This window comes from Mastigoproctus giganteus, chromosome 8 (genome assembly GCF_048544385.1).
Source record: "Mastigoproctus giganteus isolate SK-2022 chromosome 8, ASM4854438v1, whole genome shotgun sequence".
NCBI lineage: Eukaryota > Metazoa > Arthropoda > Arachnida > Uropygi > Thelyphonidae > Mastigoproctus > Mastigoproctus giganteus.
In genome coordinates this window covers 20,202,392-20,221,128 of record NC_143582.1, presented here as the reverse complement: position 1 = coordinate 20,221,128, position 18,737 = coordinate 20,202,392, and the positions used below count along the sequence as shown (strand labels likewise).

The window sequence follows — 18,737 nt, the reverse complement described above, 5'->3', positions numbered from 1 at the left end:
ATGTAGAGGAAATTACTTTGAAAAAATTAAATAAACAAAGCTGTATTGCAAAACTTTCCTAGTACCCTTTGTACAAATGGTGATCAACAAATATGAAATCCTATTTTGAAAAATGAATAAATAAGTAGTAGGGAACAGGGTTTTACTTATACAACCCTAAAACCTTCATAATTTTATCTGTTTTGACCCCTGGCCATAAAACGCTGGGTGCCCCTGAACCATGTATATGTTATGAATATGCTATGTATATGTCCCATGTATGGAAAAAAGAAATAATAATAAATAAATAAAAAAATTGCCAGATTTTTAGCTGTCTGATTTTAATGAAATCTGTGATGGTTTGACAAATCTTCCTAAAAGAGCTAAAAATTTCACAAAAATCTATTTGGTGCCTCAGCTATAACATATGATATATGGATCATCCATATAAGGGGTGGCGAACCTTTTTAATGATGCATGCCAAAATTGGCTAAATCTTTTAAAAAACTACGAGCGTGCCCAGAAACACAAAATTGGCTAAATATTTTAAAAAACTACCCTCGCATTTCAGAACACAAAATGCATAATGCTTTTATTATCTTTCTTAATCATACCAAATCTTTACACCAAGATTCTTGAAATTCTCTGTTACTTCCCTCTTAATTTGAATGTTTTTGTTTCTTTTCCGGTTGAGCCAACATTCTAAACAATCTGCAAAGGGCAAGCAAATAGCAATTAAAATATTTATGGGAATTAATGAAGAATAATCTCCAATCTCCACACTACGTACAAATCATAATTGATAATGAAGGAGGCTATACTAAATAGTGAATGTGGATAATATATCTCACATCACTTTACCAATAACTTATGTTCTGAATAAATGTGTGAATTATATGAATTTTGTTCTTAATTTATCTTCACAATTTTGTCATTATGTTTCACCACTCCGACTTCAAACAAATCACTGCATGGTTTGAAATTTTCTTGGGACACTGAATGCCACATGCCAAAAAAATTTGTACGCGTGCCATTTTGGGCACACATGCCATGAGTTCACCACTCCTGATCTATATGATATGTATAAAAAAATAAAATAAAATAAAAAAATCATAACTGCTGGATTTCTATGTCAAATTTTAATGAAAATTTTAAGAGGTAATCACCCTAATTACTCTGCATGCTAGTTAAAAAGTTTTACTGTATAAGTGTGTTGAAAATTTTTGAAATATAATTAATGTCAAAATTTTGCAATTTTTTTACTGGACTCTTGGATTAACAAGCATTAGTATTAGCCACAGAGCACTCAAGTAGCAAGCTTTTGCAGTGACTCAAGTCACCTCTAAGGTGTCTGGTTGATAAGTTCTATAGCCCACTATAGAACTTATGAACAAATATTCAAAGTCTTTCCTTATGTGGGTGCTATTTTGCAGATCTACTAAGCAGGTTGCCTACCTGCCTTTAGACCTGCTGAAGAAGCTCAATGTCTTTTTTTAAAAGTACAGTCTACATACCTGGACACAGTATTCCAAGTTCTCTTATTGTGTTAATAATTCAGTAAGGGTTGATTATTACCATATTTTAAATTTTTGCATCTTTTTTTAGAAATGAAAGTAACACATATTTTTGGCAAATGCTACCTGTTCTATCTTAAAAAAATAAATAAAAAATCAAACTGTACAAAAAACTAGTAGAATTCTGAGAAAAATTTCTAGAATTAAAAAAAAAAAAAAAAAGTTACAATCAATTCCCTTTAAGGTCACTCGCCCTGGTCAGATATTTCAATTTACAGAACACTAACAGAAACATTGGACTGATATATATTTAAGTGGCCATCATTATGCAGTAATTATTTTACAGCAGCCATTCTGTAAACGAAGTTAGCAATAACCAGCTAGAAAAAATTGCAGATATTGTTGTGACATACTTCTGGTATTCCAAATGCTAATTTTTATAGATTAACCATTTTACCGGTAATCATTTTACAGCAGCCATTCTGTAAACGAAGTTAGCAATAACCAGCTAGAAAAAATTGCACATATTGTTGTGACATACTTCTGGTATTCCAAATGCTAATTTTTATAGATTAACCATTTTACCGTTAATAATGTAGTGTTTGTGCATATCTTTGATTCACAACATTCTGACCTACATTATCTAGGTATATTCAAATATACCACTCCTCCAACATACACACAAGCACCCTTAATTTCCCCATCCCAGTCTTTTACTATAATTATTAAATATTTTTCTGGAGGCAGGCCAAAATAAAATCACATTTATTTAAATATTTCTAATAATAATGATGTAAGTAGAATTTTTTTTTATTGAGTATATTAAAGAATAAATTATGTCCAGCTATTCATCCAACACCTATAGAATTAGACAGCTAATTATACCCTTAAAGAATATTTATAAAAAAAAAAAAAAAATAATAATAATAATAAGAAGAAGAATAACTAAGGAAGTCATTTTATAATAACTTTAATTCACTGTTGTTACTGTCAATCCAGAATATAAGAACTGACTATGACTGTGTATATATACGAACTTATGCAGTTATTTAATTCATGATCATTGCCCCTCTCTATATTTGTACATACAAAAGGTACCAACGATTCATTAATTTCACATTCAGTGAATGTCTAAATGAATTTCAGTTGGTAAAGAACATGATGAAAATTATCTTCTAATGTAAAAAAGTAATTAAAGGCCATGTCAAACTTTTAAGTCTTGGGGTTTGTAAAAAAACCTACACCTTTCATAAAAAACCTGGAAGAACAAAAAAGAGGAAACCATTTAGTTATATATCAGAAATTTAATTATAAATTAAATAGAATTTTTGATAAAGAGCTGCCCTTCTTTTAGAGGGTCATCCAAACAATATATTATTACTCAATTTATGGAATTTTACTGTACACAATCTATAACAGAGGTTCCCAAACTTTTATACCTTGAGTCCCCCTAAAATGTTTTATAAATTTATCATGACACCCCTAAGTTCCAGAACAAGTGCAAATAAACAGTTGACATAAATTTAGCTATGAATATACATGTACATACTTTTAAAAATTAATATATACTTCAATACATTTAATGTCAAATAAATAAAAAAATGCTTCATATCTGGATTAGTGGGATGGTTGTCCATATTTCATTAAAAAAGTGCTTCATGAAATCAAGTGACTTTCCCCCCCTCCCCCAAAGACAAGTGTGCCCCCCGGGGGGGGGAACACCACACATTTTGGCAACCTCTAGTCTGTATAGTATGGCCTGTTTACAGTACATTCTGCAATTTACTGTATACAGTCTATGCTCAAAAACTTCCAGGACTGACTACATAAAAAGACAAGGGCCAGAGTATCACCAATTTATTTCTTATACACTAGTCTAAAATAATATAATGTTTTTAGGTTTAAACAAATTTAGTTAATGTATGCAGTGCATTATATTTTAGGAACATTTGATTTTTTATCTCAAATTAAATGAATTTTTTTCCTTTTTCTGTGATTAATAGAATTTAAAAGTAAATACAGTTATCTCCTTATCAATTATTTACACAAGATTATACCTTTATAGAATACTTAAAACTCTATAGTTTTACATTCTCTAAACTTATTATTCAGTTTAATTACAACTGTACAACATTTATTACTCTCCTCCCACACTTAAAAATAATAAGAGCCTCTTCTCTCTCTCTATACATATGTATAGAGAGAAGAGACTCTTGTTATTTTTAATTGTATCCCTTCACAAAAAACACAATGTTCACAAGTTAGCTTTAGATAGGCTGTCTAAAGCTAAGAATACTGCATTAAAACTACATTTTATCTATAAATTTCTTTTTTCCATACAAATTGTATGAAAAAAATAAAAAAATAAAAAAAAATAATAATAAATGCCAGATTTCTATTTGTTCAATTTTAATGAAGTTTGGAATGGCTTGACAAATATTTTTAAAAAGCCCAAATATAAAATTTCAAGAAAAAAGATATAAAATTTCAAGAAAATCCACATCCACAATGAAGACAATGTGCATATATATTTGTAAAAGAATAAAGAGAAGTTTACCTCAATATGATATGTAGAACACTTCCGTATGATACTCTCCAGAAATTAAAATGAAAACAATTAAAAAATCGAAAATCTTAAATTACAGTAAGACAATTAATAATTAAAAATCAAATGAACAAAATTAAAAATCAATTTAATGCAATTAAAAATTAAGTAAAAATTAATTTAACGAAAAAATTGCAAAACGATTTTCCTTTCTGAAGCTGAATGCTTTTCAACCGTATGTCGTGATCACAGGAATGAAAATTACCAAATAGGGGTGAGCATGGAACTTAAATAGGGATTATTTGTCTTTGCGCATGTACGTAGTATGAACTAGAGCTTTATAGCTTGGTTCATACTATCAAATATGAACAACTAAAAAGCAGATTCTAATAATCATCATCGGCCCTATTATAGTAACTCCAGTGGACTGAAAATGCACATAATGACCTTTTGTTGCTTATTTGGATCACAGGATAAAAGGTACAGCAGAAGATATGGGGAACAAAACATATGGTAAAACCTGAGTCATTTTTGTTTCCAAAAGCTATTGAAAGTCATCACTAAATGATCAGCAGAAATCAAGTTTTCATTTATTCTGGTGCCAAGTATCATGCCCAATTCTCTTATACCCAGATCCCCTGTAAAAATAGTGAAAAGTGATTTTGCCGAAGTGTAACTCATCTACACAGTCCCACTCTGGGATTATCCTCAATGTTTCTCTTCCACTGTGAAAACAGCTGTACTACTAAAATGTGCACAAAAGCACCTCCCTGGATCCACCACCTTAGTGACAGTTATGCATATTTTTCAGAACTTATATAGTTTGTAGCCTTCTCTATTAATCAACTCAGATAAAGTTTTGTTTTAAAAAAGTCTTGGATCATTTCAGACAGACTATATGTATGAAGGTAAGCAACTGATTTTTATTCTGAACTGTTAATTCAACGTTACGGGATAAAAAAAATTAAAAAAGTTAAAAACCAGAAATCTTGATAGCTTGATTATAAGTTCTTTATTATAATATAATAAGTCTACAGCCTGGACATCTAAACCATTTTTTTTTTTTTTTTTTTTTTTTTAATTCTCAAAAACATAACATATCTAAGTTCAATTCTGATTTCAAATTCTATTTTCCTATTTTACAACTGGAAAATGGAAGGGATTAATAGTTTAAATGCTATAGGCTTAAAAATATGTTTATATTTTATATCTATAACTTTTTTTTGAAAATTTAATAAGTTTTGTTTCTTTAAAACTAATATTTTATATCCAAATTTTTCATTAAAAAATTAATAAAAAAATTACATTGGATGTATTACACTCCATTAGCAAAAGGCCAAATATTGGTATACTCCAAGCAGAATTCAACGATTCCCAAAATTTTTTCCAGAAATAAAAAAAAAAGTTGAGCATGACAAGTGCTAAACACTCACTCATCCTGTAACATGACAGGTATTGTGCAAGCATCTTTGTTACAACTGGGAAGTGTGAGCACTGCTGAGGTAAAAATTAATCAATTCTCAATATCAACAATGTTTCAGATACATACACTGTATATACAACATCCTGTCATAGATTGAATAAGTCAAAACACACACACACATACCTCTCACTGGGCATTATTCTAGCCTTGTTTTCCTCCTGCTGAAAAAAGGTAACCATTTCACTCACTTTTCTCAGCTTCTTCACTAAATTGTAACACTATTACAGAAGATGGCATTATTGATGACATAGATGACGAGATTATAATATTTAAAAAAAAAGCTCAAATATATTAGTACCAATTCTTACTTGTTTGTTCGATTTTCTGCATTTCTCCTAGTGTTTATTCGAATGATCCTGAAAGAACACACTTAATCTCTATTTTCAAAAATTATCAAGCAACAATAACCTATTTCTTATCCAACATCTCAATCATTAATATTGTAAACTGGTCCTCAAAAACAGTTGTCTTCAGGAACTTGGTGTATGTTCACTCTCTTACACATGAATTTCAACTTGGTTTAAAGCTTTGCAGATCAACATCCTCCACTGTTTTTACATTTCATTTGTGTAAAATTGGATAAGGGTCATCAGATCAGACTGACATCAGATCTATTCTTAAGTTATTGAGCATTATTAGTATTAGTAATGGCCGCATGGTGCACAAAAGCCTATGGCTTATGCTGCACCAGCCAAAAAAAAAAACCCAGAATAGAACAATGATAAAAGAAAAAAAAAAAAATAATAATAAATGTATAAATAATAATAATTAATAAAAGAAAAGGAAATTAAACCTATCATCCTATGCACTTCCCTGACCCGAAGGTACTATCCAGATGACTTTTGAATTTCCCCAAACTGTCAGCCTCTACCACCCATGAAGGCAACTTATTCCAATAATTTATAACTCGCTAGCTAAAATAAAACTTCCTGCAGTCCAATCTAAACATTTCCTCCCCGTAACTTGAATTTATGTCCCCTAGTTCTAGCATCATTTATAATCTTGAAAATTTCGTCCTCATTCATTTTACTGATGCCTCTCAGAGCCTTAAACACCTCAATAAAATCTCCTCTAAGGTGCCTAGTTTCCAAACTCTGCAACCCACATATTCGAAGTCTTTCTTCATAAGCACGCCCTTTTGCCAATCTCACCAGGAAAGTTACCTGTCTTTGCACCCTTTCAAGAAGCTCGATGTCTTTCTTTAGGTACTGTCTCCATACTTGAACACAGTATTCCAAGTGCGGTCTAACATAAGCCTTATATAATGGGATTATCACGTCCCTATCTCTACTTGCAAAAGTTCGATAGATCATCGATAGGACACCATGGGCCTTCCTTGCAACCTGTTTACAATGCTCAGAGAATTTCATGTCTCACCGTATCGTAACACCCAAGTCCCTTTCCTCCAGTACTGGGTTTAGTTGAACTCCACCAAGTGAATAAGTTATTTTGGGATTACTGTTTCCCAGGTGTAATACCTTACACTTTGTTGGATTAAAGCATAGCTGCCATTTTTCTGACCATTCCTGAAGTCTATCTAGGTCTCTCTGAAGAAGCTCAGCCTGACAGTGATCATTAACTACTCTAAAATTTTAACATCATCTGCAAATTTAGATATCATGCCCTCTACCCCTTCATCGATGTTGTTTATGAAAATTAAAAACAACAGTGGTCCTCACCTAATACTGATCCTTGGGGAAACCCACTTCTTACATCAACTCAATCTGAGGAATAGCCATTTATCACAACCCTCTGCCTCCTGCCCTGAAGCCATCCTTCTATCCATCTAAGGATTTTCCCAGTGATTCCAACCTGTTCCAACTTATAAAGCAACCGCTCATGTGGGACTGAGTCAAAAGCTTTGCTGAAATCTAAATAAACAATGTCGAAATTATTCCCTAAATCCAGCTCGTGAGTGACCCTTTCGAAATAGCAAACCAGATTTGTTAAACATGATTTTCCCTTTACGAAACCATGCTAAGTATCCTTGAGAATTTCAATTCGATCCAAATGATCCTGAATTCCACCCTTGATCATTGCCTCCATGATTTTCCCTACCACTGAAGTCAGATTGACAGGTCGATAATTTCCAACTTCACTCTTATGCCACCCTTATGTATGGGAGATACATTGGCACTTTTCCAATCCAAGGGAATCTCCCCAGAGTCTAGTGATGGACGAATAATTAGCCTCAATGGTTCAATGCACTCACTTGCCGCCTCCCTTAAGATTATAGGGTATATTCTATCAACTCCAGGAGTCTTACTGGCCTGTAGGCTCGAAAGTTTTTTCATTAAATAATCTTGCGAAATTTCAATTTCATTAATTACATATTTTTCAATTTCGCTCCCACAATTTCCCATCGCCACAAAAGGTTTTTTTCATTTGCAAATATCGATGCAAAATAACTGTTGAGTTCATCTGCAATGGCAGCTGGTGTATTTAATACTATCCCCTTTCCCTTACATAAAGGTCCGATCTGGTTTGTCCTGCTCTTCTTGGCATTTATATATGTGAAGAATTCCTTATCCCGCTCTCTGCGCTCTGTTTGCTAGTGATTTCTCATAAACTTCCTTTGTCTGTCAAACCTTTTCTGCAGATCTATTACAGATCATTTTGTAGCTGTTATAGGCTTCAGTACTTTTTATTGCTCTGTAACCTTTCCATGCCACCTTTTTCTGCTCAAGTAATGTGGCAACTTCACTATTCATCCAACTTGGAACCCTCCTCGTGGAGTATTTTTTTAATGGTAAATACACATTCAAGACATCTGTGATTAATGTTTTAAAAGCATACCACAGTTCAAATGTATTCATTCTCTGTGTGATATCTACCCAGTTAATAGAGGCCATGTAGTACCTTAAAGCATCGTAATTTCCTTTTCTGAAATTAAAACCCATTCCTTTGCCGTTTACTACTGCTACCTCTCTCATCATAATCCACTGTAGAACTCCGTGATTACTTCCTGCTACTGGTTCCTCTACTGTCAGCCCCGTTATGTCATCTAATTCATGGGTGATGATGAGATCTAGGATATTCTTTTCTCTAGTACTTTCCCTGACATGTTGATACAAATAACAGTCATCTAGTTGATTTAAAAATTTTGTTCCCCGTATCGAGTTTCCATCCCATTTACTCCAATCAATCAGAGGCAAATTGATATCACCCATAATAAGACATTGATGCTTACTTGCCCATTCCATTTGCATGTAGAGGCTTTCGTCATAATCTTCACAATCACCTGGTCTGTAGATTACTCCTACTCGCATTATACCTTTGTTTCCAACTATCTCACACCATACAGATTCTATACTAGCATGTGAAACATCTGAATCCGGGAAAGCTATCGGTCACACTCAGGCTGCTTCTGATAAGAAGCATTACCCCACCACCCCTTCTATCTACCCTATCCTTCCTAAATACATTATACAAGCCATACTGAAACTCATCATCCCCAATTTCTGGGTGGCACCATATCTCCGTAAGCCCTATTATGTTTTAACCAGCAGTTCGAATTCACTCATTTTATTGATGACGCTTCTAACATTACTATATAACCAATTAAGACTTACTGTTCTTGTATATTTAACTACACTAACACAACCCTTGAAGTTTTTTAGGCTCTCTCTTCTCTGGCATTAGCTACCCGCTCACTTGAAATGTTTCTGCCCTCAGAACATCTAGATAATACGTCCAGATAAGAACTCTTAAGGTATGTGCAAGAGTTACTTTGACCAATATTATCAGATAAACGCGTGTCAGTATTACCCACATTCCCCTTAACTAGCAGTTTTCCTGAACTAGCAGTTTTCCTGATTGCTGGTGTCTTGAGTCCCTGACGAGCTCCCAGATGCATTATTCTCGAGGGAAAACATTCCACAGGTTCCGCAATGGATTAAATCATGACTCACCCGTAAATCGTCATTGGCTATTTCCGTGTAAGTCACGATACCATGCGACGTGTTTAAGGCAGATCTCGTAACTACCATTATAAAATAGCCAAATATCAATGAACATTAACTTTAAAAAATTATATCTATAATATTATTAAAATCAAACTGTTACAGGAAAACCGATAACAAAATAATCCAACAATATCTAAATAAATCAAATATTTAAAAGCACTAATCAACAGTAATCCAATCCACTTAACTGAGGAGCCCTGACAAAGCACATACGCTAACCTCGACTGCCAACCAATTATGGTGATTGGGTTATTGCCTTAACCTAATTGTATACGGGGGATCCTCATTATTTGAAGATAATTGGTTCCATAAAATTCCACTTAAAATGGGCACCAAATTTTCTTAATGTTTATTATTTAAATAAATGAAACTAGGTATAATATTTTAAGAGTTTAAGATTCATTATCTATATAATATCAGTGTAGATATACCACAGACAACTCAAAGAAAAACTACGATCGTAGAGTGAAAGGCATCTCATTTCATCTGTATCTCATACTGTGCTCATCCTTCATGAGTTGCCCATGTATTGCACTATCTCGAATAAGCAAAGCTTCACTAATAGAGAAGACTGTTGTTACTTATTCTCAGTGGGCACCCACCCAGACGGCACCGTTTAAAAGCTAGTTGGCTTTTCATTGGTGGGTGGGCAGGCACTCTGGTATTGCAAGTGAAGCATTACTTATTCGAGGTAGTGCAATACATGGGCAACTCGTTGTGATGGATGAGCACAATACGAGATACAGATGAACTGATGCCTTTCACACTACGATTGTAGTGTTTCTTTAAGAGTTGTCTATGGCATATCTACACCGATATTATATAGTAATATTTATTATGTACTTGTACATAGTAAAAATTGATGGAACTGAAAAATGAGAAAATTATTTTATTAACCTTTTTTATTTTAATATGTTGTGCAATGTAAAGTTAAGTAAAGTTTGAAGTTGCACTATTTTTCAGTTGTACGAATAAAGAATGAATCCAGAGTTGTTCGTGGTTTTTTTTTTTTGCTGTATTTTTTCAGATAAAATTGTGTTGCAGCATTTAGTTATGTCTTTAACTTCGTGCTTAATTTTTGTTGCACAATCATGAAGAGATCACTCTTACAAAAAATATTCACGTGCTTGGTCAATTTTCTCAAGGGAAAACACTTTAATTCTTTAATTTTCAAATCCTTGTAACTGCGGGAACTCGGATAATGAATACTCAGATATTGGGGATCCCCTATACTTTACTTATTAAATAACAAGTCGACATGTATTCTCAAAGAGACTTCATTTTGGATTTGATGACCTTGAAAAACATTCAAAATACCTAAAAAATCTGCTCCTTCAAATTTTAGAAAATTATGGGACAAAGGAGAATCTTTTAAAGAGAATAAAATGTCATTTTCTATTGAGTGAGTGAGTGAGTGAGTGAGTGAGTGAGAGAGAGAGAGAGTGAGAGAGAGAGAGAGAGAGAGAGAGAGAGAGAGAGAGAGAGAGAGAGAGAATTTAGATTTATAAAAAGGGGGGAAAATAATGATTAATATCTCAGCAAATAATAAAACATTAAAAAAAAAAACTGGTGCCTCTGTAGCCAGGTGGGCAGGAGAAGCAATGCGTAACATACGCTTCTTGATTAGACCAGGGTTCGAGCCCGTGACCACCAATACGGAGGATGCGGGAAGGTCAGGGAATGACCACCGCATATCCCTGGAGCAATATGGCCTTGGTTGCTAATGCTCCTAAAAACCAAATAACAAACAACAACAACAAAACATTAAAATATTACAAAATTAACAATATTTATACTTACTTTTAAACTTCTATCTTTAACAACTTCTTCTACATTAAGCTCATTTTGCAATAGACGTAACTATAAAGAAGAAATATAAATATAGATATTATATATGCACTTATCTAATGGAAAATTACTAATAAAATTTCATGACACTTAAATCATTATGTTACTGACTTCAAATTATTACATGTCACTGACCAAATAACCTATTCTTTAACAGCAACAGATAATTGCATTAATTGCATCATTACTAGAGGGAAATTGTAAACTCAAATTTCATATTTCCATAATCACATTTCTTTTCATATTCCAGCAGAGTCACTTAGTGGAATTTACAACTTCAGTGTAACTTTTTATGGCAGTTTGCATATAAGCTCCAGTTAACAATATACAGTAAACCCCCGCTATTCGCGGGGGTTACGTTCCTGAGAAATGTCGCGAATACCGAAATCGCGAATACTGAGTTATGGCTCCCATAGTAATAAAGGGGTTCCGTTCCAAAGTATGAAATATATAAGAAAAACTAGTCTAAAATTTTGTCTATGTATGTATTATATGTACCTTCATAATATGACTATGTACATACAGTACATAGTGAAATGCAAGCATATGGCATCGAAATGAAAATAAGAAACAATTTAATATTAAATGTAATATTTATTAGAAATTTCAAACAAATCTTTCAAACCAGCGCCTTTGCTTGCTAGCAAAAAAAAAACATCACGCCAGTGCTATCACTAGTTTTGCTAAAGTGTTGATAAAGGAGTTTTGCCTTTTCGTGAATGATGAGTGAACTTAACGGAATTTTATTTTGAGTTCGGTCTTCTATCTACAGATTTAAAGCCTTTTCAATTTTTTATAATTTAACATCACGAGTTACAGAGCAAATTTTTTTAAGCAATTAGCGCATTTTCACGGACACTACGGCGGATTTTTTCTGCCGATTTCTTGATTGATTGTACCATTGACTCATTGATTTTATAATGTTTTGCCACTGAGGAGACAATTTCACCATTAGAAATTTTGTCTAATAACTCGATTTTATTCGCTAATGTCATCACCTTTGATATTTTCACATTTCTCTTTTTATTCATAACCATATTTTTGTACGGGTTAGAAAGAACTTGTCCACAATAAAGTCACTTTCTTCCGTTAATACACTCGAAAAAGTCTGTTTTACACTGCAAAACGGTACATTTATCACTTTTGTAAGCATATCAATTTATAAATTGATAAATTTATTCAGTTTATAAACATATAAATTAAAAGCAAACGACGAAACCTTCCATGACAAACGCATAACACATACTGAACAAGGATTAGGGAGAAACATCCACGCTCGCGTTTTTGTTACCCCTCTCCCCCTACCCACTGAGCGCTGTTTTGACTGGGAAAGATAATTTTAGCCACGCCCATGTTTTTTAAGGCGGAAAATATTCACGGCGCTTTAAAATTCACATTTTTTAAAATTTCATTTTATATTAAATCGGCGATCGCGAATACAGATACCACGAATAGCGGGGGTTTACTGTATTGCACATTTTTTTGTGGTGGAATATGGATTTTCCACAACAATTTTAAGTTGCAGAAGTGAACTATGAAGAAATAATAGTGCATTCGATATAATAGTAGTAGTAGTAATGGAGGCATGTGATGCAAGAAAGCAAGTGTATGAGCTTCCGTAGCATCATCCAAAAAGAAACCCACCAATTTCACACATCCATTCCCTCTAAACGTTTGTCCAGTTCCTCCTTGAATTTATTTAAGCTACCAACTTCCACAGCGACAGATGAAAGTTTGTTCCAGCAATTGACCACCTGCTGGCTAATGGCAAATTGCTGCACATCTATTCTACAACTCTTTCCTCAATTTGAATTTATGCCCCCTCAGGTTCATAATCTGCGCAAGAGGAAGAATCCCATCAGAATTCAGCATGCTCAACCCATTCAAGGCCTTACACTTCAACCAGATCACCCTGCAGGTGCCTAGTCTCCAGCCACTGCAATTTGCAGAACATACGCCTTTCTTGGCAAGAGGACCCCTTCATTTTCCTCACCAATCTTGTTACCCTCCTCTGTACACACTCAAGCAACTCTACATCTCTCTCTCTCTCTCTCTCTCTCTCTCTCTTAAAACGAGGCCAAAAGACCTGTATGCAGTACTCAAGGCATGGCCTGACCATTGCCTTATACAAAAGGATAATCACCTCCTTTTCTCTACTAGCAAAATTCATGTATATCACTAACAATACCCCATGACCTAATCTGGCAGCCTGTCTGCATTGCTCAAAAAACTTCATAGCTGACTGCACAGTTACTCCCAGATCTTTTTCATTTTCTACCACCCTAAGTGTAGTACCACAGAGTTGGTACATTGTTGCCACTTCTCAGCCGATCTACCCAAATTTTCTAGATCCTGTTGCAGTTACACACTGCCAACTTTTGTATCATCTGCAAACTTCAGCATTAAGCTTGATATACCTTCATCAATATCATTGATAAATATACAAAACAACAGTGGGCCCAACGCTGGATACTGGGGGACTCCACTAATAATATTAGTATTAGTAATGGCCATATGGTGCCAAAAAAACAAAGTAAAATATATTAATAATAATAAAATTAAATAATAAAAGAAAAGGAAATGGACAACCTATGCATTTCCTTCCTCCAGTAGGTAACTATACAGCTGACCTTTGAATTTCACCAAACTGTCAGCCTCAACCACCCATGTAGGTAACTTATTCCAGTCATTTATAACTTGTTAGCTGAAATAAAACTTCCTACAATCCAGTTTAAACATCTTCCCCTGTAACTTGAATTAATGGCCCCTAGTTCTAGAATCATTTATAAGCATGAAAATTTCGTCCTCATTCATTTTACTTTTGCCTCTGAGCCTTAAACATCATCTCAATCAAGTCTCCTCTAAGGTGCTTAGTTTCTAAGCTGTGCAAGCAACATATTTGCAGTCTTTTCTCACATGGATGCCCTTTTCCCCGAACTTACCAGGTGAGTTACTCATCTTTAGACCTTACAAAAAGGTTGATGTATTTTTTTGGTTTCAGTCTCCATACTTGAACACAGTATTCCAAGTGTGGTCTAAAAAAAGCCTTCTATAATGGGATTATGATGTCCTTATCTCTACTAGAAAATGTTTCATAAATCATCAATAGGACACCATGGGCCTTCCTTGCAGCCTGTCTACAAGGCTTGGAGAACTTCATGTCTGACTGTATCGTAACTCCCAAGTACCTTTCTTCCACTACTGACTTCAGTTCAACTCCACCAAGTGTATAAGTTATTTTGGGGTTGCTGTTCCCCAGGTGACCTTGCATTCTGCAAAATTCAAGTATACCTGCCACTTTTCTGATTATCCCTGAAGTCTATCTAGGTCACTCTGAAGAAGCTCTGTTTTCCGGTGATCATTAACTAATCAAATCTTTACATCATCTGCAAATTTAGATGTCACGACCTTTATCCCTTCATCAATGTCATTTAAGAAAATCAAAAACAACAGTGGTCCCAATACTGATCCTTGGGGAACCCAACTTCTTACATCAATCCAATCTGAAGGATAAACATTTATTACAACCGTCTGCCTCCTGCACTGAAGCCATTCTGCTATCCATCTAAGGATTTTTTGTGATTCCATCCTGTTCCAGCTTATAAAGTAACTGCTCATGTGGGACTGAGTCAAATGCTTTGCTGAAATTATTCCCTAAATCTAGCTCGTAAGTGACCCTGTCAAAAACAGCTAACCAGATTTGTTAAACATGATTTTTTCCTTACAAAACCATGTGGGCAGGAGCAGCAGTGCGTAGCACATGCTTCTTGATTAGACTGGCGTTCAAGCCCGTGACCACCAAATACGGAGCAAGCGGAAAGTTCAGGGAATGACAACCACATATCCCCAGAGCAATATGGCCTTAGTTGCTAATGCTCCTAAAAACCAAATAACAACAACAAAACCATGTTGTGTATCCTTCAGAATTTCATTTCTATCTAAATGATCCTGAATTCCACCCTAGATCATTACCTACTATTGACGCTAGACTGACTGGTTGGTAATTTCCCACTACACTCTTAAAACCAGCTTTATGTATTAGTGATACATTGGCACTTTTCCAATCCAACGGAATCTCTCCTGAGTCCAGTGATGCTCCCATAATTAGAGAGAGAGAGAGAGAGAGAGAAAATCTTTATTGCAACAACCTTTTATTGTAACTGGTTAAAAGGTTAAACAGTGTTGCACTTTCCTTTCAAGGCCAAAAGGCCAGGGGTTTACAGATAAAACCATTAGCCTTAATGGTTCTATGCACTCACTTGCCGCCTCCCTTAAAAATGATAGAGTATATGCTATCAAGCACAGGAACCTTACTCGCCTGTAGGCTCAAGAGTTTTTCATTAAATAATTATGTGACATTTCAATATCATTAATTACATATTTTTCAACTTCACTCCCATAATTTCTCATTGACATAAAGGGTTTTTCTTCTGTAAATATCGATGCAAAGTAACTGTTGAGTTCATCTGCAACTTCAGTTGGAGTATCTAATACTATCCTATATCCCTTACATAATTGTCCGATCTGATTTATCCTCTTTGCATTTATATATGTGAAGAATTCCTTATCCCCACTCTTTCCTAGCGATTTCTCACAATCTGCCTTTGCCACCTAGACTATTCTGTGGCACTATTACAGATCAATTTTTAGCTGTTATTGCTCTGTAACTTTTCCATACCTTCTTTTCTGCTCAAGTAACTGGCAAGTTCCTTATTCGTCCAAGTTGAATTAGTTGAACTAAATTCAGCAGTGGAAGAAAGGGACTTGAGAGTTACGATGTGGTCAGACATGAAGTTCTCTAAGCATTGTAGACAGATTGCAAGGAAGGCCCATGGTGTCCTATCGATGATTTATGAAATATTTTCTAGTAGAGATAAGGATGTCATAATCCCATTATAGAAGGCTTTTGTTAGAACACACTTGGAATACTGTGTTCAAGTACGGAGACTGAACCTAAAAAAAAGACATCAATTTGAAAGATCTAAAGACGAATAACTCACCTGGTGAGTTCAGGAAAAGGGCGTCCACACGAGGAAAGACTTTGAATATGTCGGTTGCACAGCTTAGAAACTAGACACCTTAGAGAAGACTTGATTGAGGTAGTGTTTAAGGCTCTGAGAGGCAAAAGTAAAATTAATGAGGATGAAATTTTCATGCTTATAAATGATTCTAGAACTAGGGGCCATAAATTCAAGTTACGGGGGCAGATGTTTAGACTGGATTGCAGGAAGTTTTATTTCAGCCAACAAGTTATGACTGGAATAAGTTACCTACATGGGTGGTTGAGGCTGACAGTTTGGTGAAATTCAAAGGTCAGCTGGATAGTTACCTATTGGAGGAAGGAAATGCATAGGTTGTCTATTTCCTTTTCTTTTATTATTTAATTTTATTCTTGTCCGATTTATTCATTATTTTACTTCTTTTTTTTTTTAGCTTGTGTAGCATAAGCCTTAGTCTTCCTTGCACCTTATAGCCATTACTAATACTATATCATAAGTCAATTGTATTCACTCTCTGTGAGATATCTATCCAGTTAAGAGAGGCTATGTAGCACCCTTAAGCCATCATAATTTACTTTACTGAAATTATAATCCATTCCTTTGCCTTTAACTACTGCTCTCTCTCTCTTCATCATCTGCTGTAGAACTCTGTGATTTCTTCTTGCTACTGGTTCCTGTTCTGTCAGCCCTATTATGTCATCTGGTTCATGGGCAATGATCAGGTCTTGAATATTCTTTTCCCTAGTACTTTCTCTGGCACGTTGATACAAATAACAATCATCTAGTTCATTTTTAAAAAAAATTGTCCCCCATGTCAAGTTTCCTTCCCATTTGTTCCAATCAATTTAGAGGCAAATTTAAATTGCCCATAATAAGACAGACATTCACACTTACTTGCCTATTCCATTTGCATGTAGAGGCTCTCATCCTAATCTTCACAATGATCTGGCTTGTAGATTACTCCCACACCATACAGATTCTATACTAGCATGAGAAACATGACCATACCATCCCTTCCTATCTGCCCTAAATACATTGTACATACTATACTGAAACTCATCATCCCCTATTTCCAGGTGGCACCACATTTCCGTAAGCCCTATTATATCAGCGTTACTCGTCCTAACCAGCAGTTTGAACTCACTCATGTTATTTACAATACTTCTGACATTACTGTATAAACAATTAAGACTTAGTGTTCTTGTATAGTTAACTACCCTGAAACATCCTATTAAGTTATTTAAGTTTACTTTCCTGGCATTAGCTATCTGCTCATTTGAAATGTTTCTACCCTCAGAACATCTTGCTAATATGATCTATTGCAGTAACAAACAAGAACTCTTGAAATATATGGTTGAATATATTTCAAGAGTCATCCCACCAAATCAGACTGCCAATCAAACATACCACATTAAGGTTCTGACAAGGCTGGGGGAAAACTTGAAGAAAGAGACCTGAATCATGGAAGAATGGTTGGATGCTCCGTCAAGACAGCTCCAGCACACAATGCACTTTCTTTTCGCCAGTTTTTGGCCAAAAAACAAATCCCTGTGTGTGTGTGAACATGGACCTGCCTTGCCAGACCAGACCTACCCTCTTGCAACTTTTTTCTCTTCTCTAAATTGAAAAGTGTACCTGAGGGAACCCATTTTCAGTTCATTGAAGACATTCAGAAAAAAGAAAATGACCAAAATGTTAAAAGAGCTTACAGAGATGATGTCCAGAAATGCTTCTGTGCTTGGAAGAAATGTATAGAACAGTGTGTGCAAGCCAAAGGCAATTTTGAACGGGTCAACCTGTATGACACAAAATATTTGATTATATTTAATTTATTGCAACAGTCTTGTTATTTAATAAACCTTGTATAAACTCATTCCAATAAGGAATGTGCATGTAGCAAGACAATGAGCAGAACCAAATTGGGAGGTACAATATTAACAAACTTTCCAGAAATATATATAGCTCTCCCTTAGCTAATTACATGTATTACTTCTCTATTACCTACATGCATGTATCCCTATTTTACAGGCAAATAATGTTCAATCATTAGTTATATGGCACTAATCTTGTCTGTTACACTACTTTACACTGCCTCTTGTATATGTTATAACTGCTTTACTCTATAAATGATTTATTATATACAAAGGATTGTACCTGGAACATTGAACATGTGCAGCATCAATTAAAACTAAACTAAAAACCTTTCATTTAAAGTTGACAGCAGTTTCCGGACAATTTGCTACAGAGAAGCAATAAGTTACAACACTTTACATACTCATGAATTCCATGTTCTCTTCAGTAAGCAAAATGGCACAGAAATCATGTCTCATAATCGAGCAGATTACTAAAGTTGCGTTTTTTTTTTTTTTTTTTTTTTTTTTGTTGTTGCAAAAACAGACTGAC

The 18,737-nt window shown here is 34.6% G+C and overlaps 1 protein-coding gene across 1 annotated transcript in view; it reads right to left on the bottom strand.

Annotated features, from left to right (window-relative positions):
• Nucleotides 1-2,564: 2,564 nt before the first annotated feature.
• The window catches only part of Ccdc58 (Coiled-coil domain-containing 58), a 57,477-nt gene continuing 41,304 nt past the window's right edge, over nt 2,565-18,737 (bottom strand). Inside the window, exons 4-5 of the mRNA XM_090379357.1 lie at nt 11,287-11,346; nt 2,565-2,751 (exon numbers count right to left, since the gene is read on the bottom strand). Coding sequence (XP_090235483.1) covers nt 2,698-2,751; nt 11,287-11,346 — 114 coding nt within the window. The 3' untranslated portion in view covers nt 2,565-2,697. The remainder of the gene's footprint in view (nt 2,752-11,286; nt 11,347-18,737) is intronic.